The 27439-nt window shown below is 41.8% G+C and overlaps 2 protein-coding genes across 2 annotated transcripts in view; one reads left to right on the plus strand and one right to left on the minus strand.

The window, feature by feature from the left end:
• Positions 1–809: 809 nt before the first annotated feature.
• LOC118431630 (exosome RNA helicase MTR4-like) lies at positions 810–25367 on the minus strand. The gene is made up of 25 exons (XM_035842872.1): positions 25162–25367; positions 24601–24715; positions 23982–24113; positions 23360–23472; positions 22674–22848; positions 22330–22420; positions 21431–21555; positions 20835–20933; positions 20337–20439; positions 19760–19891; positions 19340–19419; positions 18922–19032; positions 17965–18066; positions 17406–17531; positions 15641–15791; positions 14930–15171; positions 14449–14691; positions 13828–13920; positions 13547–13642; positions 12865–13028; positions 12261–12366; positions 11878–11934; positions 11147–11309; positions 999–1103; positions 810–862 (listed from the first exon to the last, which is right to left on the minus strand). The coding sequence occupies exons 1-25, from the start codon at positions 25290–25292 to the stop codon at positions 810–812; spliced, it is 3108 nt and encodes a 1035-aa protein (XP_035698765.1). The 5' UTR covers positions 25293–25367.
• A 166-nt stretch (positions 25368–25533) lies between these two features.
• The window catches only part of LOC118431283 (zinc transporter 7-like), an 11225-nt gene continuing 9319 nt past the window's right edge, over positions 25534–27439 (plus strand). The window contains 3 exon segments of the mRNA XM_035842399.1: positions 25534–25963; positions 26073–26098; positions 26101–26173. Coding sequence (XP_035698292.1) covers positions 25881–25963; positions 26073–26098; positions 26101–26173 — 182 coding nt within the window. The 5' untranslated portion in view covers positions 25534–25880.

Consider the following 27439-nt stretch of genomic DNA (forward strand, 5'->3'; position numbering starts at 1 on the left):
CATGGCAGACACACACACACATACACACATGCGTGCACGGGAACACACACAGGAACACACACACACACACAGGAACACACAGACATGAGCAGACAGTCTTTGTATTCAGACAACACAAGAAAGACTAAGAGCCCTGCGTGCTGGTAATTCAACATCGTAATGTTTTTATTGTTAATGACAATGTCTTCTTTTCATGACAATTGTTGCCATTGCCTTACACATTCTGTTTTAACAGAATCTGATATAAAAGCAAAGTCTAAGGTTTAATAACAAAGAAAAGATAAACTGGGTCTCACAGAAACACTCACTGATATAAAAGTTTCTGGAAGATATTGAACTGAAATAGCCCAAATGTTAACTTTCTGGGTATGAACAAAATGTTTCACTTCTGATAGCTTCTGATATAACCAAAAGTCAACAACAAACCTCTGTGTCTATCAGAGTGACTGAACTGTACTGAGTCTTACATCAACTGTGTCATAATATTAGTTACATGTACATCTTAGAAAAGGTACCATGGTGATAGCTGGGTTGTGTCAAATATTTGTTCAAATATCGTATGTGACTTTATCTATAATTTCAAAACGCCTAGTGTCTCCATGGCCATTCAAGCTATGACAAAAGTATTAAGAAAGACTCGATATCATACAGGGAAGCATCAAAATCACTGCTGGCATGTCAAACTTGTCATATTGATTTTCTAGTTATTATATAAGGACTGCAGTTTTTCACAACTAAAAACATACAAGTTAAATTCGGGTGGCATAAGATAATACAGCTACATCAACATGTCATACACAGTGCGATGTTCATAAGTACAGGCTGGCTGCAAACACGATGTCTCTCTTGATCTTAGTGATACCTGGAAAATATCAATTTAAAAATAATTACATGGGATCCTTGTTCTAAACATTTTCACAAACATCTCAATTAACTGTGCCACTACCGTATATCAAATAAAGCTAAACTTTCAAGATAACAGAAGGAAGAAAACTCACCGTCAGCAAACTTGTTCTCCAGCTCAGTGTTCCCGATGGCCTTTGCTGCATGGCACATTTCTCTCATCAACTCCTCAAGTCTCCTCATGCAGCGTATAATACTTCCTGGGGAAACAACAAACATCAAGCCTTAGGGTTAAACAAGTGCATGATGCCATCTAGCAGGAGGTAATGGTACTGCAGCCACACACATCTCCTCATACAGCGGATAATACTTCCTGGGAATAACAACAAATATAATTATAAGTGGTCACACAAAAGTATGATGCCATCTAGCAGGACATAATGGTACTGCAGCCACACATTCAAGTCTCCATCAAGTCCCCAATCCTGCCTGACGAATAACAAATTAAACATAAATCAACAAAACCATGTATGATGCTATCTAACACGATGAAACGGCACTGCATGAAGACTATCATTGTGCAGCAGATAATGCTCCCTGGGAATAAGCAATAAAACCAATGGTCAATCTTATCAGACTTATACATTTTTTGCACTATGCTCATACACTCATATACTCAAGCTTTAAAAACGTGTTACAGCACCAAAAACATTACATGCTTCATAGCTAGGTTGATACATGTTGGTGTAAGCAACTCTTTTCAGCTGGGTATTTACTAAGTCATGACAAATACAGCTGACTAAGGTGTGACTCAGTGGAAAGGCCACCAACAACATATTAGGCGAGTTTCAAAGAGTCAGAACTCTCACTACTAGTCAAGAGAAACAGGTAGAGCTAGACCATGTGTGAAGCCTCAGCCATCCAGGCTAGGTGAGGTTTACGCTTTGTCAAGAGTTCTATTCCTGACAGGTAACATGGCAGGGGTTTGCTGAAACATGCTCAAAGGCCAGAAGTTGTTAATAACAGCAAAATGTATATAGGTGATTTACTTCAAAACCTGGTGTTGTATTATCATCCATAATAAGTTTCAAAATACACAACATGTACAGACCTACCAAAGACCACATATCAATAAGAACTATTTAGATATGTAAAATGAAGGGCCTGGGGGCATAATACTTGCTCTTTCTAACCTGTGTATGTTTCCCCATGCGCACAGTATTATATATGTGTGACTGACATTCAATGAGCACAGTGAATCTTGGTGTAGCATATCGGGTAACGAGTTGTATACAAAAGACTGTTTTGGCAAGCCTCAATTGAGTATGACAACAAAAGCCCCACCAGAGGTCAGAGGTAAGGTAAAACATGGCCATTCAGTGCCAGGTTTCTACTTGCACAGGTACACAAAGGAATGATGACGTAGGCATGACTCTTTGGAAAGTCCCACCTGACTGAGTCAGAGGGGAAACCCAGAACTTTCGCTTAGTTACGGAGAAACAAGCAGGACTCTACCCAAGCAGGTTCACAGATGCGGAGCCTCAGGCATCCAGGTCAGATTTAGACATATCTCAGACATTCAGGTGAGATTTAGACACGTCTCAGACATCCAGGTGAGATTTAGACACGTCTCAGACATCCAGGTGAGATTTAGACACGTCTCAGACATCCAGGTGAGATTTAGACACGTCTCAGACATCCAGGTGAGATTTAGACACGTCTCAGACATCCAGGTGAGATTTAGACACGTCTCAGACATCCAGGTGAGATTTAGACACGTCTCAGACATCCAGGTGAGATTTAGACACGTCTCAGACATCCAGGTGAGATTTAGACATATCTCAGACATTTAGGTGAGATTTAGACATATCTCAGACATCCAGGTGAGATTTAGACATATCTCAGACATTTAGGTGAGATTTAGACATATCTCAGACGTCTACATTGCAGTCTTAGGAATCCAGGATACTGGATACTTGATCAGCTACATTTACTACCCTGAACTGTGTTAAGTTTGTCAGGCCAAAAAATATTCAAAATCAATTTATCTATATCAGATTCTATATTCTCTTCGGGTTCCAATTAAGGCGTTACAGTGTTGAGATGTTGACAGGCGGTGTACATGGGGTCCAGGAAGTAAGCTGTTAAGTGGTGCAGGTGCGTCGTGGTTGTACATGCGGTGCAGAAGTGTGAGGGCTCCTACGTTTCTGCGTTGTTCCAGGGGCTGAATCTGGTATTTGTCTGAGTCAGTTTCAGGGAGATCTATCTAAATAGCTCCTCTTTGAATTGTGTTAAGTAGGTCAAGTAAAGTGCTCCCATCCAGATGTTCAACAGCATATAACCCGAGAAGTAAATGTGGATGGATCTTGGTGATAAACGGTAGGTATGTGAGCGTTTGTTGAAAGAGGGTCTGCATGCTCTTTTCCGTAAGGCGTAGGCCAATTAGTAGGGAAAACCATCTGATCTACATAATTCGTAGCAAGGCGACCAAATCTAGCGTAATTGCCTTCCTTGATTTAGCGTAATACGTAGAGGTTTCTTCTGAATTCAGTGTAAGTCGTTGTTGGGACCCCCATGCAGACCCTCTTGAAAGGTATGTCTCTGAGATATGCATGGGAGAGTTGTTGGAGATGGAGAGGAAAAGTTTGTCCTGGACACATATCATATAGACCATGACATGATCTGTAATCTCCTTGAAGCTACAACATCAAAGTCATTCTTAATAAAGGGATGTAATGTACAAAAATAAACAGCTGATTCGTAAGTCTACGGCTGGATTATTTTCCAGTAGGCTCCCCGGAAGTGAGCGCATTAGGGTGTGGCCTGTTTTTGAGTTTAACTTATTTACAAAATGCTCTATAGCTTGAAATGTAAAGGCAAAGGTATATGTTTCACATTAAAACAGTCCTTTTAAAGTTAATAGTCTGAAATCTCCGAATTTTCATCAATCAGTGACTACTTTTTAAAGGTAAATACACATACCTCCAAATTTTCGATGGCTTTCAGTCCATCTTGATCACGGAGTGACCCAGTTCTCGCGAGAGTTGCAAGAACTGGGTCAAGACTTGCGTGGATTTTCTGCTCCTAATCACTCGAAAGAACTGGGTCACTCCGTGATTAAGTCATGTACTGATAGCCATCGAAAATTCTATTAACTGCATACATATGTAACTGATTTATCTCTTTAACGAGTCCTTTTAAAATACGTGTATGTACCAAACATACACTATTATAAAAATAACGTAATCTCCAAAAATAATTTCATCAGGTTGGTAGAATATAGAGTATTGGAGAATTCTTTTTAGAACATCGGCTACATATAGCGACGAGAACCAGCACTCAGGTCAGAAGTTGTCTGACTGGCATCAAAATATAAGCAGGTGAGAACCACTAGTTGTGAAAAAGAATTCTAAAATGTCCTATAAACTAACTTACTAAATTACATAAGGAACATATATTTTGTGTGATATCTAAAAAGCAATGTATTCAAAAGGCCAAATGTGGATCAAATCTTGCAGTTAAGCCACACTGAGAGGAGCCAGACCACACCTTCAAGATGGGAGGGAACAACATGAGCAAATTTGCAAGAACTGATGATGACACTCAGGACCAACATCTTTACCCGGTCTCTCCAAGGTGAGAAACAAATACCATACCAAAATGTCTTGACAAAACGTCCAACCCCTGGAAGACGGAAGAACGGACGCTAAGCCAGATAGTGAGTGAGTGTACATTCAAGCTTAACAAAGTATACAAAAGAAAATATTGACAATTGACAAAATTGATGCTTGTACAGTATAGCAAACAATATTTTTATTAATAATAATAAACATGAAACTTATTGGTTTACAGAAATGAAAGCGGACCAGGACTGACCGGTATTGCAGCTGGATCTATCGCACAAAAGGAAGACACAGACAGGTGAGTAGTAATAATTTCCATGTAAATAAAACATATGTTACTGGTCTAGGAGTATCATGGCCAGTTCTGACAATTTTCCGTAGCCTCACATTTTTTTTGGCCACAATGTAGGTTCCAACAGTGCATGCAAAAAATAACTTGAAGCCATGTCTTTCCTTTTAAGTCAGTCCCAAGACTACCTGAAGGAAGGTGACTCCTCCCTTGCCAGGGCAGACCTGGACTCAGCAGAGCAGCACTTTGCAGCTGCACTCAAGACGGTACATGTCAGAGGTAAGGGAGAAAATGATGACAAACAGTCCGTCTAGTCTTCAGTTACATATACCTTTTTTGGCTCATAATACACTTTTGCTGGCCATTTCGTTTTGTACTCGGTCGCTGATTGCTGGCCTTGGCTTATCTGACTGCCGGCATCGCGGAGCCTGCATGGAAACGGCGTATAAAAGTGATATTAAAAAACGATTAGGGCGATTAACTAGGAGGTGCGAATTTCCTGCCTCCCTTGGACGGCTAATAAACTACACGCATCTCTACCGGACAGTGCGCTGTCACGCCCCGTGTGCACTGACCCGACAATTCTCTAACGGTTTCAGGGGCAAACAGCTTTTTAAAAACACAAATGAAGTGAAAACTTACCAATTCGACGTTCTTTCGGCATATCCGACGCCTTTGCTATGGCGTAGCGCATAGCGAGTGACATATGGGGGTTTCCCCATCTGAAGACGACCAACCTCGGGCCATCCGAGCTGTTACACAAGGCAAAGATTGTTTTGTCGGCCCAGTTGTAAAATGATTGCAGCGGACATGCAAATTACCTCTCACGGAGTTGTGATTTATTCCTAACTTGTGTGTTAATAGAGCCGATGAAAGGCTAATCGTTTTTTTAATATCACTTTTATACGCCATTTCCATGCAGGCTCCGTGAGGCCAGCAGTCAGATAAGGCCAGCAATCAGCGACCCAGTCCAAAAAGAAATGGCCAGCAAAAGTGTAATATGAGCTGAAAAAAAGGCCTCAGAGGGCCTGCTATGGAGGTTATCTCAATTAGTACAATGAAAAATATTACAAACTAGATAGAATCTACATACAATTAATTATGTGCTTCACCTTTCAAAACAAAGACTGAAAGTCAGAGTTAACTTAGACTGAGAGTCACCAAAATTTCAAAATCATAACTTGAACTTTTCTCTTCCCAGACCCCACAGCCCAGCAGTACCAGAGAGAGGTGGAGCCCCTGTGCAAGTTGGGAGAGGTCTACAGTCAGCGAGGTCAGCAGACAGGAGACGGGGGAGACTTTGTCAAAGCAGCAGCACTCTACAATGCAGCAATAGCCAGGTCAGAGGATCAAGTCCTCAATGGTAGCATAGCAAAAGCTATTAAAGAAGTAGAACTTGTGTTTCTGAAATGTATCTTAGATGTGCTTTGTGTAGCTCAAGACAGCACAGAAAAGCACAAGAAACAGCTGAAGGAGATGCGGGACCAAATCAAGCTAGAGATGGAAACCATTGACCAGCAGCTGGATCCCTATAGCTATGTACATGATGAGGATGACCCACGTGTCAAAGAGATAGAGGCAAAACGAGCTCAGGCTGTTAGACAATTGTTTGAGAACATTGCACAACAAAGGAAGGAGTTCATCAGCCTGCTTGTAGAAGAGTGTATTGGGTTAATGGGTCCCAATCCCTGTAAGTATGCCCTGATAGGTTTGGGTTCACAGGCCACAGGACTGGTAACCCCATACTCAGACCTTGAGTGTGCCATTTTGGTAGAAGAAGAAAGTGAAGAATGTCTTTTGTATTTCCACAACCTCACCCACTATCTACAACTAAAGGTGGTCAACCTGGGAGAAACCATTCTCCCAGCACTGGGAATAAAATCCCTAAATGACTTCTACTCTAAAAGCCCACTTGATGACTGGTACTATGACTCTGTTACACCTCGTGGGTTTGCATTTGATGGCTCCATGCCAAAGGCAAGCAAAACTCCACTGGGAAGGCAGGGAACTATAATGAGTGAAGCTTGCAGTGAACTCATCTGCACCCCAGAGAACATGCTTACAAAACTACAACAGGATGTCACACTACACCTGAAGGAAGGATATCACCTTGCCACTATCTTGAGAAACCCTTGCTTGATAGCAGGGGACCAGGACTTGATTGACAGATACATGGCCATGACAGTAGAGACACTGCAATCAGATGGGGGTAAAATGGCTGAACAACTGGCACAGGAGACAATGAAGAACAACATGAAAAGGATACGAAATAAGGAAACAATAACAGCAAGGCTGATTGATGTAAAGAAAGAAATCTATCGCTTCCCGGCCCTAGCAGTGGACTGCTTGGCACTGTCCTCAGGCCTTGTACCTACCACAGTTTGGGAGACGATACATGAAATGGAAAAAGAAGATGTGATCAGTTCCAACAATGCACACCACCTGACAGTACTTACCAGCATCTCAGCAGAACTCAGACTCAGAACCTACATTGCCAATGGTGGCCAGAAGGAAAACCTGTCAGCTTTGGCCTCAATGGAAACAGCGATGCAAGGGCAGGAATCATCCCTTCATCCAAATAATGAAACACAGACAAGTTCATTAACACTAGTTTTCCATTTACCAAACAACCAACCACTTTTCAGGTACTATTATACCGCAATTCCTCTGAAACGTGTTCTGCAGGAATGGGCTGAGAAGAAGCTAGCATTTTCTTCCATCTCAGCTTTCTATGACAACTCCCTAAATGTTAAAGGAAAGATGTACTCTGAATTATGCAAGTATGAGCTGGCTATCAGCTGCTATCATGGGGCCCTGAAAGAAGCTAATGGCACTGACATGGAGAAAATTAAGCTGCTGAACAAGATTGGACTTGCTTATGGTGGAACAGGTGATTACAGGAAAGCAATCAACTACCACGAAAAGGCACTGCAGATGAATAGGAGTATCTATGGTCAGCTAACAGTACATCCTGATATTGCAGCATCACTCAACAACCTGGGGTTTGCTTGGTACCTGTTGGGTGATTGCATTAAAGCCATCAGCTACCTTGACCAGGCACTGCAGATGTGCATCAGTCAGATTAAAGCAAATCCTTGCCTTTTATCATTATTAAGTAGTACCTTTCCACTAAACAACCTGGGGTTAAGCCTTTGCCGCCTGGGTCACTATAGAAAAGCTATCATATACCATGATCTGGCACTGGAGATGTATAGGAGTATCATTGGACAGAGTACAGCACATCAGCTCATTGCCCACTCACTCAGTCAATTGGGGAATACCTGGAGTCATCTGGGTGATTACAAAAAAACAATAAGCAACTATAACGAAGCACTGCAGATGTACAGGAGGGTATATGGGAAAAGCACAGCACATCCTGTCATTGCCACCTTACTTATCTATCATGGGTCAGCTTGGCTCCATTTGGGTGATTGTAAGAAAGCAATCAGCTACTATGAACAGGCACTGCAGATGAATAGGAGTATCCATGGTCAGACTACAGCACATCCTTGTATTGCAAATTCACTCAACAACCTGGGGTTAGCCTGGAGTCAACTGGGCGATGATAGGAAAGCAATCAGCTACCTTGAACAGGCACTACAGATGCACAAGGGTGTCTATGGTCAGGGTACAGCACATTCTGAACTTGCCACTTCACTCAGTAACCTGGGGTCAGTCTTACACAAGATGGGTAATAACAGGAAAGCTATGAATTACAATAAACAGGCAATACAGATGTTCTATAGTATCTATGGCCAAACTGCAGTACATCCTACCATTGCCTACTCACTTAACAGTCTGGGGGATATCTGTAGTTCCCTGGGTGAAGATAAAAAAGCAATCAGCTACCATGAACAGGCACTGCAAATGCAAAAGGATATTTATGGTCAGAGTATAGCACATCCTGGTATCGCCACCTCACTCAACAAGCTGGGGAGAGCCTGGAGTAACCTGGGTGATTACAGACAAGCTTTCAGCTATCATGAGCAGGCATTCAAGATGCGCAAGAGTATCTTTGGTCTGAATACAGAACATCCTTGGATTGCCGAATCACTCAATAATCTTGGGTTGGCCTGTCACCATCTGGGTGATTACAGAAAAGCAATCAGCTACCATGAAAAGGCACTGCAGATGTTTAGGAGTATCCATGACCAGGATACAGCACATCCTGACATTGCTACCTCACTTAACAACATGGGAGAAGCCTACTGTAACAAGGGTGATTACAGCAAAGCTATCAGTTACCATGACCAGGCACTGCACATGAGGAGGACAGTATTTGGCCAGACTGAAGCACATCATGCTACTGCCACATCACTCAACAATCTGGGCATAGCCTGTCATGGGCTGGGTGATTACAAGAGAGCAATCAGCTATTATGAACAGGCACTGCAGATGTACTGTAGGAGTGTCTCTGACCAGAGTGCAGCACATCGTCTCATTCCCCTCTCATTCAGCAACCTTGGGGCAAGCTGGGATAAACTGCATGATCACAGAAAAGCAATCAGCTACCATGAACAGGCACTGCAGATGTTTAGGAGTATCTATGGTCAGACTACAGCACATCCTCACATTGCTATGACACTCAACAGCCTTGGGTTAGCCTGGAGTAATCTGGGTAATAATAGACAGGCAATCAGCTGCCATGAACAGGCACTGCATATGTGCAGTAGTATCCATGGTCCAAGTACAGCACATCCTCATATTGCCACCTCACTTAACAATCTGGGGTTAGCTTGGGGTAAACTGCGTGATTACAGAAAAGCTATCAGCTACCATGAACAGGCACTGCAGATGTACAGGAGTATCTATGGTCCAAGTACAGCACATTCTCAGATTGCCACCTCACTTAACAATCTGGGGTTAGTTTGGGGTAAACTGAAAGATTACAGAAAAGAGACCAACTACCATAAACAGGCCCTGCAGATGTACAGGAGTATTCATGGTCAGAGTACAGCACATCCTAACATCGCCCTGTCACTCAACAACTGGGGGATGGCCATGCATCATCAGGGTGATTACAGAAAAGCAATCAGCTACTATGAACAGGCACTGCAGATGTACCGAAGTATCTATGGTTGGAGTACAGCACATCCTCACATTGCCCGCTCACTTAACAACCTGGGGTGGTCCTGGTTCCATCTCAATGATCACAGAAAAGCACTCAGTCTCTGCCAAGAAGCCTTGGTTATGGCAAGGCAGGTTTACCATCAGGACAAAGGTAATCCTATGATAAAACTCCTTGAAGCGAACATTACCATGATCATGTTTCAACAAGAACAACAATTCATCTTTTAGTTTTTTAGTTAACAACATGAATGTGGGCTATGTGGACAATGTCTTAATGTCCAGACATCTTTCAGTGCCTCAAGCCAACGAAGACACTTGAGGAAGACACATCACATCTTGATGATGCATCAAACTCTTCAAACAGATGTTGGAAGTTGACTATGACCTTGCCCCTCCTGCTACAGGATGCACACTGAATGGTAAACCACTATTTCCATCCCCCCAAATGAACAAAAAGACCTCAGTACTCTTTTTCTCCATAAGCAATCAATCTGTACAACTAGACTGTAGACACTAGTATGTAATGATGGGTTCTTTATGTCAGGGGTGTGCATATCTATCTACTAGGTATAGTATGTAATATATATTATATAATATGTATTTTGATTTTGTTACAAAGCCATTCAGGCTGTCATCATGTGTATGTCTGCTACATTGAATATTAATAAAGAAAGAAAGTTTGTTGCTATCATGAGGAAATCTGGATACATGTATTTTTAAAATCTGCCTTGCACATAATACTGATGCTCACCACTTGTTACTTTTGACTTTTAAGTTAACTAAATAATCAACACTTTCTAAGACATTTTTGTAAATTACAGTCTACAGAACCCAGTTAAATTTCATTTCATGGCACTTTTATGACCTTTTTCCAAGTGGTACATGTAGGTGCACCCCAATATCAGTATGTATACATTGTGACTTCCCAAGCCACTCATTATGTCCACAATGTCACTACATGAATATTATGACCTTTAAGACTGATCCACCAAACATCACTGTGTTAAGATTTCGAGCTTCAAATATGTCACCTTCTAAAATCCTTGGCTCTAATAAAAAGAGATATATCAACTGATTCTAGATCTGTGTATAACCAACTTTTTAAATAAAGCAGACTCACTAGAAAAACACCACATACTCATCAGCTCTGCCTCACAGCACATATTAAAAGAATCCTGACCTTCGAAGATGTCAGTCATCTTGCAGATCTGTCCGAAGGTCGCGGCCTTGTTCCAGGCGTGACACACGTCCATCATGTGGGGGCGGAACGACTAGTTTACAAACCTGCTAGCTTGCTCTTCCTAAAAACAAAGAGTCTGACCTTCAAAGATGTCGGTCATCTTGCAGATCTGTCCGAAGGTTGCGCCCTTGCTCCAGGCGTGACACACGTCCATCATGTGGGGGCGGAACGACTCCACGTAGTCCTCCTCATCTATCGACATCTTAGCCTCCGCTGACACCTTCGCGATTCTCCTCGCTGACTCCTACAGGAGGTAGTTTGGTACATAGAGGACATTTCACAATTAAAAAATTTGGCCTGGTTGATTCATGAGAACATTTTACAACTTAAGCCTGCCCCTTAATAATAGACTCTGGCTGCATTTCTATACAAACAGCTGAATAAATCAAATCAAATCAAATCAAATCATATCAATGATATGACATAAATTTATTTATTTATTTATTCATCTCAAAACATGTGGGTAGCCCCTTCAACTTGTTTGAAGTAGACGATGGGCTGTGCAAAATATGTTTTAGGTACATTTAATTTAGTGAACGGAGTATGGGCTGTCAACAGCTTTTAACTTTTTCCTATCCTGCTCCCTGCTTGAGAGCCCATATTAGTTTTTGTCTTAAATCTGTCATTTTAGCCTTACAAAACACATTTTCATCACTTTTATGTAATGAAGTTCAGATTAAGGTGAAATTTTTAACTGTCCCAATAAACGGCCAAGGGAGGAGGGATGGGTCCTGGAGACAGTCCTGGGAGTACAAAATCATCAAAGGGCAAAGGAACAAACAAACAAACAAACAAATAACAAACAGACCCACCTGCATCTGTCTGAGGGGACCCGCCAGCTCTTCTGTCAGCCTCGGCATCTCAGATGCCTGGGGAATTATGAAAAGAAAAACACAATGTCATTATGATACGAGATAAACAATATAGAAGAAATGAAAGCATCCATTTCCTATCTAAAGCAAATATCTTTCTGTAAAATTCAATGCATACAAACATGAAAGAAAAAGTGAAACAGAAAAAAAAAGAAAACTACAGGTGTGAAGAAAAATCTCTATAATATCATATATTACAAGGTTGATGCCCTCATCACACAATTCATCCTCCTTTTTCTTAAACCAAATGAAGCAATTCTGTTGGAGTGACTTGAAGGAAACCTACCGTAGCTTGGTTGGTATCAACTCCAAGATGCTCTTACCTTTTCTTGGAAGACAAAGACACTAAGAAGAGCCACGCACTGGTGGGCATCAAGGTCGTTAAAGACTCCATTGAAGATCATCTCAGTAAGGAGCAGCTCGTCAGCACTGAGGAGGGAAAACAACTTATTATAGTACAAACAGGAAAATATTTTAATCATAGAAAATCAGCTTAAACATGAAAATCCTCAGCTGAAATCATTCACAATTCCATGTCATTCCATTTCAACAAAACATACCATCAACATTACATGTTGTTTTTTGTACAATTATATTAAATCATATTTTAACTTTCAGGATCTACCAAAGGACAAGTACAAAGATTCAACAAAAACATGTTAAAAAGTCCAGCAAAATGGTTTATAAGAGTAGATATAGAAGTCCATTCTCGTGCGAGTGGATCAAATCTATTATTCTAGTCAAAGGCTGGACAGTACATAATTTGCAGAACTGGTGAATCACAATGAGCGACTGAGAGTATGTGAGAGAGTGAGCGAATGAGTGAATGATAAGTGTGTGAGTAGTGGTACATTTTTGTTTGTAATACCTTCAGGCAGTTTACAGCTGGTAATACATTAAGACAAAAAACAAGCCATCTCTACCCACCTGCTAATCTCGCAGGCGACCCGTCCCTTCATCTCGATGACATCAGCTGTTGTGGCGTATCCCAGCCTCCTCAGCACCCGCTTACGGCACTTCAGCTCGTCCATCTGGATAATCGTGCGCGCCTTCTTCACCTCGCGTTTGGCTGCCTTCAGTTCTCCAGCCAACTGTATAAGGAAAACATACAAAATATATACCCTTTAATATTGTCTATTAAGCTACATCCCTGAGATGAAAATAGAATGGTATGGGCCTTCTTCGCGTTTGGCTGCCTTCAATTCACCAGCCAACTGTAGAAGGAAATATTTTTTTTAGATCCATACAAAATATCTTCCCTTTAAAATCATGTTTATCTAATCAACTTTCCTCAATCCAACCAGGTGTAAAAATGGGTACCTGACTTCAGTTGGAGAAGTAAATGGCAATGATTACTTCTATTAAGAAAATGAGGGATGTCTCTGCAGCCTCTTAGTTGAGCTCCTGGTTCCAAACACTTGGTAACTGGAAGACCCCAGTTCAAATTCTGGGTCAGAACATCTTGGTTGGGGCTGCACCCGTATTTCAGACGCTAGCAGCCCCTTCCTTTAAAAACGTACCCTGCTACTGGTCTCTGTGCTACAACTTAGTTCAAGGTAGAGAACAACAATAAGGCTAACCGTGGCCTCATTTATGGTCGAACCCTTACCTGCGCCTTCTTTTCCACAAGAGAGTACAGCTCTGGAAGTCGCTGGTCAGAATGGAGAGGGTGGGAGTACATACGGTGTTCAAACGCCTCGATTTTCTGGAAATAACAAAAAAAGGTTTAGCATTCTACATGAAACAGGGCGATGTGAGGTTGTTTTTGCTTCCCCAATGTGTGAGATAACAAACACAAGACCAGATGTACTGGAGATAGACAATGGCCTTGAATTTGACTGAATAGATTCAATTTCTACACACTACTATCTTTAAGAATCCCGACCTCACCCTGACTGTAGTCTTGAGCTGGTCGTCCTTGATGCCCATGTCCTCTATTGGGTCCAGTAAGGGCACACCATGGGGAAATCTTCTCTGGACCTCCTGCAGACAAGACAACAAGAGGGGCAATATTTTACAAAGAATGCTACACTTCGGTGTAGAATATAGAAAAAGAAATTCTTTTAAGAGTCGAATGTCTTCTTGAAAAATCAAAATCTTTATCATCTGATCAAAGGTCTTTATCATAGACATGTTATAAAGCATTAAAAAAGTCACATTAACAGCTAATTTTGTTTCTTCAAACACACACAGAGTTTTGGATAAACAGTGGATGTCATCCACAAAATTTAGATTTCATGTGCTTTGATACTGGGTCCATGGATAAGAACCATACAGGGTCAAAATATTGATCTGAAAAGGGACTACTAGCTACACATGGATGGTTACACAGCTACTTGTACATCTGACCGCTTTGACCCCTGACCTGTATGAACTTGGCAGTTGTCCAGCGGTCGCAGGTCCTTTCATCCATTGAGCACTGACCTGTATAGAATTAACCTCTGACATCCATATACTTGACCCCTGACCCGTATAGACTTGACCCTGACCTATTTGAACTTGACCCCTGACCTGTATGGACTTGAGCACGCTCTCCCTGTTGTCGAGCGGCCGCAGGTCCTTGGGGATGTAGAGCCGCACGCTGCTGATGGAGCGGATCAGCTGGAGCATGATGGGAACCACGACCATTTCGCCCTTCTCTCCCGCCCGGCACGGCTTGGCGGACTCCGTGGAGGCGTTCCGGACGGACTCCTTCGAGCAGAGCAGGAGAACCTCTGCTACATACAGGGGCTCAGTGGTGCTGTTGTTGGGTGCCTGGGAGAAGAGGAAGCACGTCAGGGAGTAGGAGGGGGGCCAAACTACATGTACACAATGTGAAAACAAACTACAAAATGTAATGTTCCAAAACCGGGGAAAAGGCAGCAACCAGAAAAATTGATCCTCTGCTAATGTTGATGATAAGAATGTTAACAGTAAAATACAAAGCTGGCAGTTGCAATTGTAACAACATCAGAAAGATGATAAGAAAAAACTAAAACTAAAGTATCCACACCTTCTGGTTGGCCTTCTTCTGGAAGTTGATGACAACGCCCCAGCCGAAGTCGTCAGCCTCGTTGCGCACCTTAACAAGTCGGCCAGGCTGCAGGAAGGGCAGGCAGTACTTCGGCTTCTGGATAAACGCCTCTATCTCCTGCCCGTGTTTGTCCAGCTGCTGCCGGAGCTTGTAGTACGCTGTGATGGAGTCTTCTTCTGGAACGGACATGGCGTTGTAGTCCTCCTGGAGCTTCTGTAGTTCTGTAGGAAGACAAAGACAGAGAATGAGTGAGTGAGTGAGTAAGCAAGCAAGCTAGCGAGTGAGTTAGCAGGCAAGCGAGTGAGTCAGTGAATCATTGACGCTTGTAGTAAGCCATGATGGAGTCCTCTTACAGTAGCTTCTGTGGTTCTGAAAACAGAGAATTAGCACAAATGATTAGACAAATGAGTGTAAGAAGTACTGAAGCCTCTCTGTAGTACGCCATGATGGAATCTTTCTTGTGGATGGCATTGTAGTCCACCTGTAGTTTCTGCATTTCAGATGACAAGAAGAGAGGATGAGGGAAAGAAATATTACAGCTGGTACTATGCCGTAATGTATTTATTTATTTATTTATGGAGTCCTCCTCAGTGATGAACATGGCATTGTAGTCTTCTTGTATCTCAAAGAGGGATAGAGACAGGAGAAAGAGAGCAAATAAAGGAATAAAGTAGAAAAGTGTGTTCTTACTAGTGATCATGGCTGGTATGGAGCTGTAGTTCTGGTACTGGTAGAAGGATTTCTCCAGCATGAACTCTGGGTTGATCTCCTCGACCCTGAGCAGGTTCAGCACCATGTTGTAGGTCAGGTGGAACGCACTGTTCAGGGGGTCCGGAGCTCCCTGGGGGGGGGGGGGCAAACTTTCATTAGAAATCATATCATACTGGAAAAAAGTAAAAGTTTAAATACTGTAAAGGCAGAAATTTTTGCGGTGGTTTTATGTTCACGATTTTTGCATTACCAATTAATTCACTGCAAACTTAAAACTACCAAGAACACTTTTCCATAGCAGTGAGAGACTACAGTGCATGGTGCTACCGCAAACTTAAAACCACCGTGCACAGTCCCTTTTCCCGCTAGAAATTAAATCCCCGCGAACTAAAGGCATTTACAGTATAATGTAGAATTGTGTTCAACATGTTCGAAGACTAATCTTAAAGATTGTGTTGTTTTCAAAATGGTTAAATACTAATTATCATGACCATTATTTTTTTCAAAATACTTGAAGAATTCTGAAATATTATTTTGTTTTCAAAATGTCTAAAGATCACTCTCAGACTTACAAAATTACTAGACTCTTGAGCAAGATGGCAAATCTGGGGATCATCAGAGCTACTGTTACTTCCAAAAATAATTTCATCAGGTTGGTAGATCATAGGACATAAGAATTTTATCTTACACAACCAGTCGGCTACATATAGCGGCGAGAAGCAGAACTCCAGTTAGAAGCTCTGAGGAAGATGTCTGACAGACATCGAAACGTCAGCAGGTGAGATAAATCGGTTGTGTTAGAGAAAATTCTTATGTCCGAAGACTGTTACTGTTTATAAGATTGTGAATTCAGCACCAAGGACAGGAATGCACAGCTCAACATGCCACACTGGGGGGCTGGGCTAGAGTTGAGGCTAGCGTGGGCACCATCATCCTCTGTAGTAACTACTGGCTGAATCTTTACTGTTCCTCCGCAAGCAAAAAGATTGAGCCAGAGATTTGTTTCGTAGTTAGCATATGAATATGAACATTAGGATAACACATTGAGAAAACATTACCCAAAGAATTACTGTAATTTATGTGTGTAAATGCAGAAATGTTTGATTTCGCGGTGATCAGTTCACCGCAAACTTAAAACCGCCGCGAACATTTTTCCATTTTACTTATAGTATGAGACTGCAGTCTATGGCGCTACTGCGAACTTAAAAAACCACCACAAACACTCCATTTTCCCGCTACGCGAAAATAAATCCTCACGAACTTAACATCCTCCTAACGCCCGGTCCCCAACGGCACTACCTTATGGGGCCCTGCTATCCCATGCCCTATTAGTGGCTATTATGATTGTTGCCACAAACAAGCTGTCGACCAATCAGAGAATAGGCCTTTCTTGGGCTTGTTGTTGTCGCAAGCTGTCTCGCAAAGGCCGCTGGGAAGCTATCAGCCAATCATGTTACGTATTACCATGACTTTGTTTGCTCACCATGCCAACGCCCGATCCCCAACGGCTGACTGCCCATATAAGGGCAAGCTCATTAATATTCATAAGCAAGGCACCCCTAATAACCGAATACTGTGGCTGAGTTGTCAGGGGTGATATCATAGGCTTTGCCGTGATTGTCAGCCCTGAGTGTGAGGGTGGAACTTAAATGCATTTTCAGTAGTTTGGACAAAGCCTTCAGTTTAAGACAAATCTGGCTAAGACAATCCTTGTAGAGGATCAGTGTAAAGGTCAAGAGGTCACCTTGAGGAGGTTCTTGCCGACGCTCGGTCCCATCTTCTCGTCGATCATGAGGATGACGATTCCTCGCTCGTCTAGACCTCGCCGTCCCGCCCGCCCGCTCATCTGGATATACTCTCCTGACGACACCTGGTCAGGGGTAAAGGTTAGAGGGTAAAGTTTATACTCATATGGATATACTCACCTGATGACACCTGGTCACAGGGTAAAGGTTAGAGGTCAAACTATGTGCTAAGCAGGGCTTTCAGAAAGAAACATAATGGCATTTCATCAAATGCCACTGAACATACATGTAACTGCAAGCATAGTTGATGTGCAAACTGAATTCACATATGCTTTAAAGATGTGGTATCAACTATTGACTATTATTGAGTTCAAAACTAACGATTCCTTTTGTACAACTTCATGGAAACAAGTTATCATACTCTAAAAGGGAACAGAAAAAAAGACAAATTTGCCTCATTAATGGTCTCACAAATGTGTTTCCATTGAATTTAAAAGAAAAGAAAAGAAAATCTTTAAAAAGTAAACAACGATGAAAGTACACTGTAGGTAAACTGACCCATCTGAAGTCCTTGCCGTCAAACTTGCGAGCGCTGGTGAAGAGGACTGTTCTGGCCGGCATGTTCAGCCCCATGGAGAAGGTTTCTGTAGCAAAAAGGGCCTGGGGAGAGGGGGGTTATGGTCAGACAGTCTCAGTCAGTCAGTCTATATAGACTATGCCATTTTTCTACGCAATAGACAGTAGACAGTGTAGTATCAAACTCATCAACAGAAGCAGTTACAAGTAAGGTACAAGGTAATGAAAAATTAAACTGCAACAGACAGGCAATACCTACAATAGAAGAAGAGTTAAACCAAACACTGGTACATTGTACTCCCAAAATATGCAATGGTGAAAGGCATGCATCCGTTGAGTTAGAAAAGGCCAACTATTTGTTTCAAACATTTTATAACGGTGAAGAGGACTGTTCTGGCAGGCATGTTCAGCCCCATGGAGAACGTTTCTGTAGCAAACAGGGCCTGGGGAAAAGGGGGAGGGGGGAGGAGGATGGGGTTGGTCAGAAACTACTGGCAAGAGACTCTATGTGATCATAAACTGTGCTCATTTAATCACTTGGCAATTCATGCCTACATGAGGAGAATGGCTGGTTGATGATCAGATAGTAGAGTCTTAACTCTTAAGTAATAATGTGCCCATTGGGTCACTGACTATATTTCAGGCCTCACAAACTTGACTTTATGGATTTGCATTTGCATGGTCTATCATCATAGCCTCCATTTAGGAAACATCTGATGAAAAGTTTGAATCATTGACTCAAAATTAACATGATGTCAAGTACATTCTTATGAGCTACATAGGTTGATGATTCATGTAATTTTATGTGACATAAGCTTTATCTGGCTAAGAAGGCTGAACAGTGGAACAATGCTTTGGTTGCAGCTACGGTAAGATAAACACAACATATTTTCATCATTCAATTGGATGATGATTATTTCTAGTAATGAAGAAGCTGACCTTGATGAGTCCCTCGGAGAAGAGAATCTCGATGGTCTCCTTCAGGATGGGCAGCAGGCCACCATGATGGATCCCGATGCCGCGCTTCAGCAGGGGGAGGACATGCTCCACCTGGGGGAGTTATCAGGAACTGCAGGTTACGTCACAAAGCATACAGAATGTAGAAAACCTTTATCTACAAGACCAAAAATCTAAATAACTTCTTCAGGATCCTAACTTTATATTAAAGATCATTCATCTATAGGATTGTCTTAAGGGCCTGCAGACCTCCCAGAACCTCCCTCACAACCTGGACTGTGGGGAAAGAGCCATGATAGGATTGTTAATTAAGCTGTACAAAAAACAACTGTTACAACACAAAACTTGACCACCAAAAGTGAAATCTTCTTTATGGCCAGGTGCTACATGTAAGTCATACCTGAGGAAGTTTCTTGTCTTCATCTGACAGACAGTCGATGGCATTGAAGAAAACTTCCTCCACCAGCTTCTTCTCCTCATCTGGAAGGTGAAAGTGTGACACTTGAAGTCAAGTTTAGACATCAATGCCCAAAAAAACTGACAAAATGCCTTCCTAACTTTAGCAGAAATCCTTATTGCTCCCGTTAAAATTTCTGCTTTGAGAAAAATGAAACGATGACTTTTCCAGTGATGATGTGGTGTGTATTAAACTTCCATACTCTTTCCCAAATGCTGAGTGCTAAGCAGAGAAAGCAGCATGTACTATTTTTAAAGTCTTTGGTATGACTCTGCCAGGATCGAACTCACGACCCACGGAATGTAAAGCAAACACTCTACCCACTCGGCCATTGCACACTGGTCTAAGATCCCTTTTAATTACCTGTGTTGAAGTCCAGTTTTGACATCTGCAGAGCGTAGGCCTCACACTCCTTCTTACTGAAGCTGAAGGCGATGACGGGAGCGAAGTTCCTCTCCATGATCATCTTAACAATCTTAAAGGCATTGGACGGGCCTGGAGAGGGAGAGACAGTTATTTATGTGACTTTGAGTTAAATTTGGAAAATTTTGAGCACTTAGCCAGGTAGCATTTTCTAACTTAAGTAAAGAGATCCAAAGTTTCAACTAGATACGGCAAGTTTATCCACCTTTGTGGTAGGATGGAAAAGGAGGCTTCTGTAGTGTTTTAACTTAGAAGTTGAAACAATTCTGCAGAGCAGTAGTAGTACATTGGAGACACAAATTCCAGTTGTCGTGAATTCTGAAAAGAAAACCATAAAAACAAAACTGCCACAGTCCAGACTAGATTTACAGTAAAGTTTAACATTGAACTCTTAGGAGTCTCTACTTCAGTGGTAACATAATACATATATATTTTTCTATCTGCTGTAATGGCTTGAACTTTTAATAAGTTTACAAAGATAAGCAATAAAACAAAATGTTGAGGAATGACTGCGTACCTTTTGTGAAGCCCTTCTTGCTCCAGCGGTCCCCCTTGGAGTTGTCTCCCCCGTCTCGCAGCACAGCCATGGCTGTGTTAAAGTTGTCTTCTCGAAAAGAGCCCTGCAAACAAAACATGCAATCATGAAGATGTGGAAAGGTAAATGAAAAAATTTTACAGTCAATATAGCTTCCCAACTGAGAAAGACTGGCAAGCAGCTTGACATTATGCTAAACTTTTCTTCAATTGCTATTAGTAGTATCCTTTAAAAAAATATTGACTCTTAGTCTGTCAAAAGCTGGTCTTGCACTATTTCTTCAGAGAATTAAGTTCCTTTCGTAATTTCTTAAGATATCCAAACAGGCATAATGCAATGGACTAAAATGACAAAGTCTATTCAAAATTTTAAAAAAAAAGCATCAGTTAGCTGAACAGGCAAACAATTAATTGTTGCGTCCTTGTTTATGACAATGTGCACTAAAGTTCTTCCCCTGTAAAGGTTTCAGAAACCACTCACTGTTTCATCCACCACCAGATGTAAACCATCGCCCCCTGCTGGAAAGATGTAGTGCTGCAACGGCACAGGTCTGTAGTCTGTGTACACCACGTGGCAGGGCTGGAGCGGAAAACAGAAACTTAAAACATGAATGCATAAAGAAATTGCCACTAAAGCCTTCAAGTTATCAGTATCAGGCTCCAACAGATTCCCGTAAAAGGAGAAGGCTGTAAAAACCTGCCCAGCATGCTGTAGACAGTCCTCAAGAGGATCTGCAACAGCAAGAAAACCCAGAGGGCTATGGCAGCTAGCAACAAGCAAGGCACAAAAATGAAGAAAGACTGATTGCACTGCTGGAGATGCAGAACCCAGTACATGATTATTACATTGTACATGGCACAGGTATTATAAAATCTTTTGAATAAAAAAAAAAACATCAGCAACATTGAGCAGGGGACTGGTTCAATATTTTTGTTGAACGCCAAGCTCCACACTACAACCGTTCAAAGAAAGGGCAGATCTAAAACGTGCCTGGTCTACAAACAAATTATTGATTGATTGATTGATCAATCGATTTGTTGATTGATTGATTGATTGATTGACAGGTTGACACCCACCTGTTTGTGCAGCCAGCAGATCCACTCCGCGAACTGCCTGGCGTTGGGGATGGTGGCGGACAGGAACACGTAGTGCACGTTGTCGGGCAGGAGGATGATGGTCTCCTCCCAAACTACACCACGCTCTGTGTGGAAAACGTACCAGACAGGTTTCGTAGATTGTAACATTGTTGATAAACAGGATGCATTTACAGGAATACGCAATCATTACTTCTGCTTGAGCCTTCAGGGTTGGACAACTCCACTAGCCCGATTGTCCCGGGCAAGTGAAAGTGCTGTTCGGGCAAGTGCATGACCTACACCACTTGCCCAAGTAAGACTTGGCAAGTAAGACTTTTCCATTGATTGAGTGCAATTTTGTTGTCATCAAGCAATGGTCAACACAGAATTCCATTGCTGGAAGTGAAAATGCATATACTAGTATTAGTTGTAACAGTGACATTTGAATTTTGGGCAAGTGAAAAATTGGTTCGGGCAAGTGAATGTTTTATGTGCTTGCCCGATAGGACAAGTGAATTTTAGAAAACTTGTCCAACCCTGGCCTTCTTTGTGGTTGCCTGGGGAATGTTCATTAGTCCCCACGCATTAAGAATCCTGTTCATAGTGGCTTCATGTCTACTGTGCACCTCTTTTTTGAAATGAGCTTGCTCAGTGCAAGGCCATTGACCACTTCCAAGCACTTAACTCACTGTAGCAGCATCTCTTCTCCCTAAGTACCCCCAGCCCAAAGCACTGACGATTATGCTACGCAATTTCAAAAACACCTTATATTAAGTAGCTTTAGCATCACTAAAATACATGGTCATCTGACACTTATGGTTTTCTTAAACAAAGATATTGAGCAACAAATGTATGTCCTAGATGCTGACAAGACAAGAAGGATATCTTGTAAGGAATACCTTTGTCTCTCATGTAGTGAATCTCATCAAATACCACCCAGGCCACCTCTCTCATCAGCTCAGATCCTCGGTACAACATGCTTCGTAAGATCTGGTAAAAAAATGGTATCACATCACTATGTATATAAGTCGAACCACTCAGTTGAGGTTTGGTACAACATACTCCATAAAATCTATGGAGTAAGTAGTAGTAGTAAAGAAGGAGCAAAGGAAAAAAAGTCTTGCACACACATATTTGTCTGCATTTACAAAACTCTTCCATCTACAAAACAACATATATCCTGGTACATGTATTTACTCTGTTTACTAGTAATGTTAAACAGCAAACAAACAAACAAACAGACCTCTGTTGTCATGACGAGACAGGATGCGGTGGGGTTGATGGTGACGTCTCCGGTCATCAGTCCGACATCCTGGAACTCCTCATACAGCTCTCGGTACTTCTGGTTACTCAGGGCTTTGATGGGAGTGGTGTAGATCACTCGCTGCTTGTCTCTTAAGGACATCGCAATGGCATACCTACAATACGGGATAGTAGGTAAGAATTAGAACTGTAGTCTGCATACCTACAGTACAGGTACACATTAGAACTATAGTCTGCAGTTCTAATGAGAGCAGCTCTCAGTACTTCTGGTTACTCAGGGCCTTGATTGGTGTGGTGTAGATCAATCGCTGTTTGTCTCGCAAAGACATCGCTATGGCGTACCTGTGGGGAATAGGATAGCATTAGAACTGTAGTCTGCACTTCCAATGGCAGCTGCTAGGTGGTGTAGATAACTCGCTGTTTGTCTCGTAAGGACATGGCTATGGCATACCTACAACACATACAGGACAGGAATACATTAGAACTGTAGTTACTCAGGGCCTTGATGGGCGTGGTGTAGATCACTCGCTGTTTATCTCGCAATGACATCGCTATGGCGTACCTACAGTTGAATGATAGGGAGCGTTAGAACTGTAGCCTGCAGTTCTAGTGGTAGCTGCTAGGTGGTATCATTAGTAAAATCATTATCAATAATAATAAACTTACTCAGCCACCACAGTCTTGCCGGCAGACGTGTGAGCGGACACCAGAACTGACTGGTTACTCTCCAGACATCTCAGAGCCTCCTTCTGGAAAGGGTCCAGTACAAACGGGTACACCTGGAAAAACATCACAGCAGTCAAGCAATACATCAACCACTGCCTGACAATGTTTCTGTTGTTTTGGTGTATTTCATGTCGATGATGGTTAGCCATCCAGGTAATAACTTGTATAAGATATGTAATTTGAAAGGTAACAGTTACTCTAGATACCAGAGATTTTGGAAAAATGGTCAGATATTTGAGTCTTTTCAGACCCAAAACAATGTTGAACGTCTGTAAAATGATTTGCATTGTACATTCAAGTGTTTGTAATTGCCGTCTGAACAAAGTTACCTAATTCAGGAAGCCTGGAAGGCACTTTCTGCGTATGTAATTTTTGCTTTGGTGAAATAAATAAATAAATGAAAGCTTTAGTGCCTTACCTTCGCCGGTGTGGTGAAGAGTTCCTTGACAGGTTCATATTTACAGTCCTCGGGATAAGCGACCTCATGTGTACAGGCCTCCTTCCACACAACTACACTATAACTCCTGACATACTATTCAAACACATGTCTTCAGCATCTTACCTTAGCAGGAGTTGTGGAGAGTTCCTTGACAGGTTCATATTTACAGTCTTCAGGATAGGCCACCTCATGTGTACAGGCCTGCTCTGTGTCCACTGTCTCAGTGCGGATTTTGGGCAGCAGGTCAAGTTCAGCCTGGGGAAAACACAACATCAAGTTAGCAGCAACATGTACAGTAGAAGCCGTTTAACTGCACACCCCATTTGCCAACGTATTTCATGCAACTATCCAAGTGGTGCAACAATGCGACAAGTTATCCAGCTGGACCGCACCAATTGGGATTTGGTGACTCTGTGCAGAAGTGTGCGTTAATCTGTTGTGCAATCAACTGGCTTCTACTGTACCCTTCCGATAAAATAATGGTCTGTTTGACCTTGTTACGATCTCAAAGAAGTGGAGTGCTCTTCTACTTACTTGTACAGGTACTTTGTACTATGCTATTATTGAGCATTTTATGGAACAGTTTCATGTTCAACATCTCTTCCAGTGGTTCAGGCATGTACACAATATATAACATATAGTATATGTCATATATCACATCTAACAAGGGGCATGCAAAGGGCTCTTTAAAATATGTATTACTTGACACTCAACGACAAGCTGATATTACTAGAAACCTCACCTGTGAGAGCGCCTCTGTGTTCATGGGTTCAGACAGGACGGATATCGACACTGTCTTGGGTTTCTTACTCCCAGCATCCTCCTCTTCTTCCTGCACTCTGCTCCTCTTGCTCTTGCTGTTCAGGGTAACATGGGAGGATGGGATGAGTTATTTTATTTATTATCGAAATTTAAAATATTGGTAATAGAAGCCCTTGACAACCCTCACAAATCAACCATCACAGTAAACTGATCGCAGAGTCTAAGGAGCGGTTCCATGGAGCATGAACTCATGAACTACCCAGCCGAAGAACGAGCCTGGAAGAACTCAACTCTACTCTACTCTAATCGTCTGATTCACAACATAGCTCTTTACTTATATAATTATCATAGCATGCATTAGATCGAGTGGTAAATGACCCTATAGGCTCCCGTACTCGACTTCATGAAAGAACCAAATGGTTTTATTGGTGTACAGATGTGCACGCATGTTTCAGTTTCACAAACAAAACGTCCATCACAACATATTTTGATATTCTCCTGTAACTCAAAATTCAGTACTATTATAGCTTTCAATTTGTACCTGGCTTTGTCTGGATATTTTCCCTTCCTCTGTGTCTTATCCTCCTCCTTGGAAGGTCCAGGTTTCGGCGAGGAATCTTCCTTTTCTTCAAAGACGCTAAAAAGCTCGTCCGCATCACCGAAGGCCGCCATGATGCTCACGTGGGGTTATACAATTAGATTTCTAGGGAAGTTAAGTCTTCTTAAAATATTGTACCAAAAAGTAAAAGAAGAAGACCTTTTATACTTTTGTGTAGTAAATATATTTTACATAGGGTTTTGCGGGAAATTTTCTCAGTAAGTGAGATTTTTGTTTATTTTATCAATGCAAATAACACACCCTATCATGCTGTTGAACTCTTCCACTTCAACATCCGTCCAAACCATGCCACATGTACTTCCGGTTCCTGTATGTAGTCTAGAACAGCCAAAAGAAAGGGGGGTAGAGTAGAGTAGCAATGACTCTTCATATTACTACAGTAAAATCGGCGTCAATTTTGCCTTCGATTTAAGAAAGAGGGGGTAGACTTAGTTTTCATGATTTCTAGTAATTTAGGCCTCTCGCTAACGGAAGATATGCTGGATAGCACCTTTGAATGAGAGATTTCTAGACTACTTTCTAAACCGGAAATACAGCTGTATTTTCCCAGAACCCGGGTAGAAGGCTGCAGTAATCTTCAGTGTGCCATGCCAGTTTCCCGGCCCTGAATTCTCTCTCAAAACGGTTCCGAGATCGCTGCAATGTTGCCCCTGCACGGGAAAGATAAGGAGTTTAAGCAGGGAATCGGGAAAAGTCTACAGAGGAAAATTTCTAGCTGGATTCGGTACGTAAGACGCCCAACCGGCTTTCCTACCATATGTTGCAGATTTCCATAACAATTTCTTACTGCTTCTCAAAACTGTGTGTTTACTGAAGTTTTCTCTCCGTTTCAGTGCAATCTTCTCCGACCCGACGTCGAGGATCTCTTCGCGTTCCTGACTTTGAATCTTTCCTTCGCGATCGTGGAGCTTCTGTACGGAATATGGACGAACAGGTACGTGAAAGTTTGGGACACCTGAGTCGAAAGTAAAGTTGTGTGCTCAGCCGCCCTCTCCCAGTCTCTGCCACGTTGCCTTATTCAAACCCCAAACATTCACAGATTTGCGTCAACTTGCTAGACGTGAAACTAGATGGATTTGCACAATTTAGTGTAATGCAAATCAGGGTTTTTAAATTTCGGCGTCATCACAAACAAGTGTGAAAAGTGGCGAAAATGTGTTATGAAATTGATCCGACCCAAAATAATCAATAACTTCGGTTATAAACCCTTAGCGGCAACTGGGCAACTTTTTTCTCTAGAGTCTTACTTTGCAAACAAATTGTTAGGACACATTCTGAACACTTTTTATTTTCAACATAAAATATAAGTTTGTTATTTATTTACTGGCAGACTTCAGGATATAGATTAAACATTATACTCTGTAAACAAACATCTCTTGAAACAAAACAAAAACAGATCAATACTCTAGTTAGGTATTTGCGTATTTGATAGCCATGATACCGGAGTCAATTCATGTATCTAGCTCGATATTTCTTGTCTGCACAATCTATGGTGAACTAGTTTGAGGGTCTGCATGCTCTATTCCGTAAGGCGTAGGCAGCCTATTTTTATTTTCCGTTATTCGTAGGCAAAACCATCTCATCTACGTAATTCGTAGTGAGGCGACCAAATTTAGTGTTCCTTAATTTAGCGTAATACGTAGGGGGTTCTTCTAAATTCAGCGTAAATCGTTGTGGGGACCCCCATGCAGGCCCTTGAGTTTTGAAATCAGTAAAGAAACTTCATATACAGTCATACATATACTAGTGCAGTTGCTACATACACAGTTGCCACATATATCCGTTACAGGCATTACATACATGTATACAGTCAAACCTGTACAAGTGACCACCTCAGACCTTACTGTAACATTACGAATCCTGTCTGTAGTGACCACCTGTCTACATAGACCAGATTTTATCAGTCCCTTGATCTAGATTCTTCTTGGTCTTCTTGGGCTGTTTTGACTGTATGTGTGCAAAGTAACAAAAGAAGTAAAATAGCACAGTTACAGTTACTCGGTTAATCAAGCAACTAGATATGGTAAATTGGAAAATGAAAGAGACAACTTCTAGAATTTTAGAATCTAAAATTTGTCTTCGAAACCTATGCATTTGTATATTCAAATACAATTCAATCTCTACAACTGGATAAAAAAGCGGATATTTACTTCCGGACGTTTCGAGTGACATCCATCACTCTTCTTCAGCAAAAGCAGAA

Source organism: Branchiostoma floridae, chromosome 15, assembly GCF_000003815.2.
Source record: "Branchiostoma floridae strain S238N-H82 chromosome 15, Bfl_VNyyK, whole genome shotgun sequence".
In the NCBI taxonomy this organism is placed as follows: Eukaryota; Metazoa; Chordata; class Leptocardii; order Amphioxiformes; family Branchiostomatidae; genus Branchiostoma; species Branchiostoma floridae.

Excerpts from the sequence above, each read along its gene's own strand:
- LOC118431630 (XM_035842872.1), bottom strand. The coding sequence starts at position 25,292 with ATGGCGGCCTTCGGTGATGCGGACGAGCTTTTTAGCGTCTTTGAAGAA. Across the intron at positions 21,556-22,329 it reads TCACTACATGAGAGACAAAG|AGCGTGGTGTAGTTTGGGAG; the intron begins GTATTCCTTACA and ends TTTTCCACACAG. Across the intron at positions 20,934-21,430 it reads TCTGCTGGCTGCACAAACAG|CCCTGCCACGTGGTGTACAC; the intron begins GTGGGTGTCAAC and ends TTTCCGCTCCAG.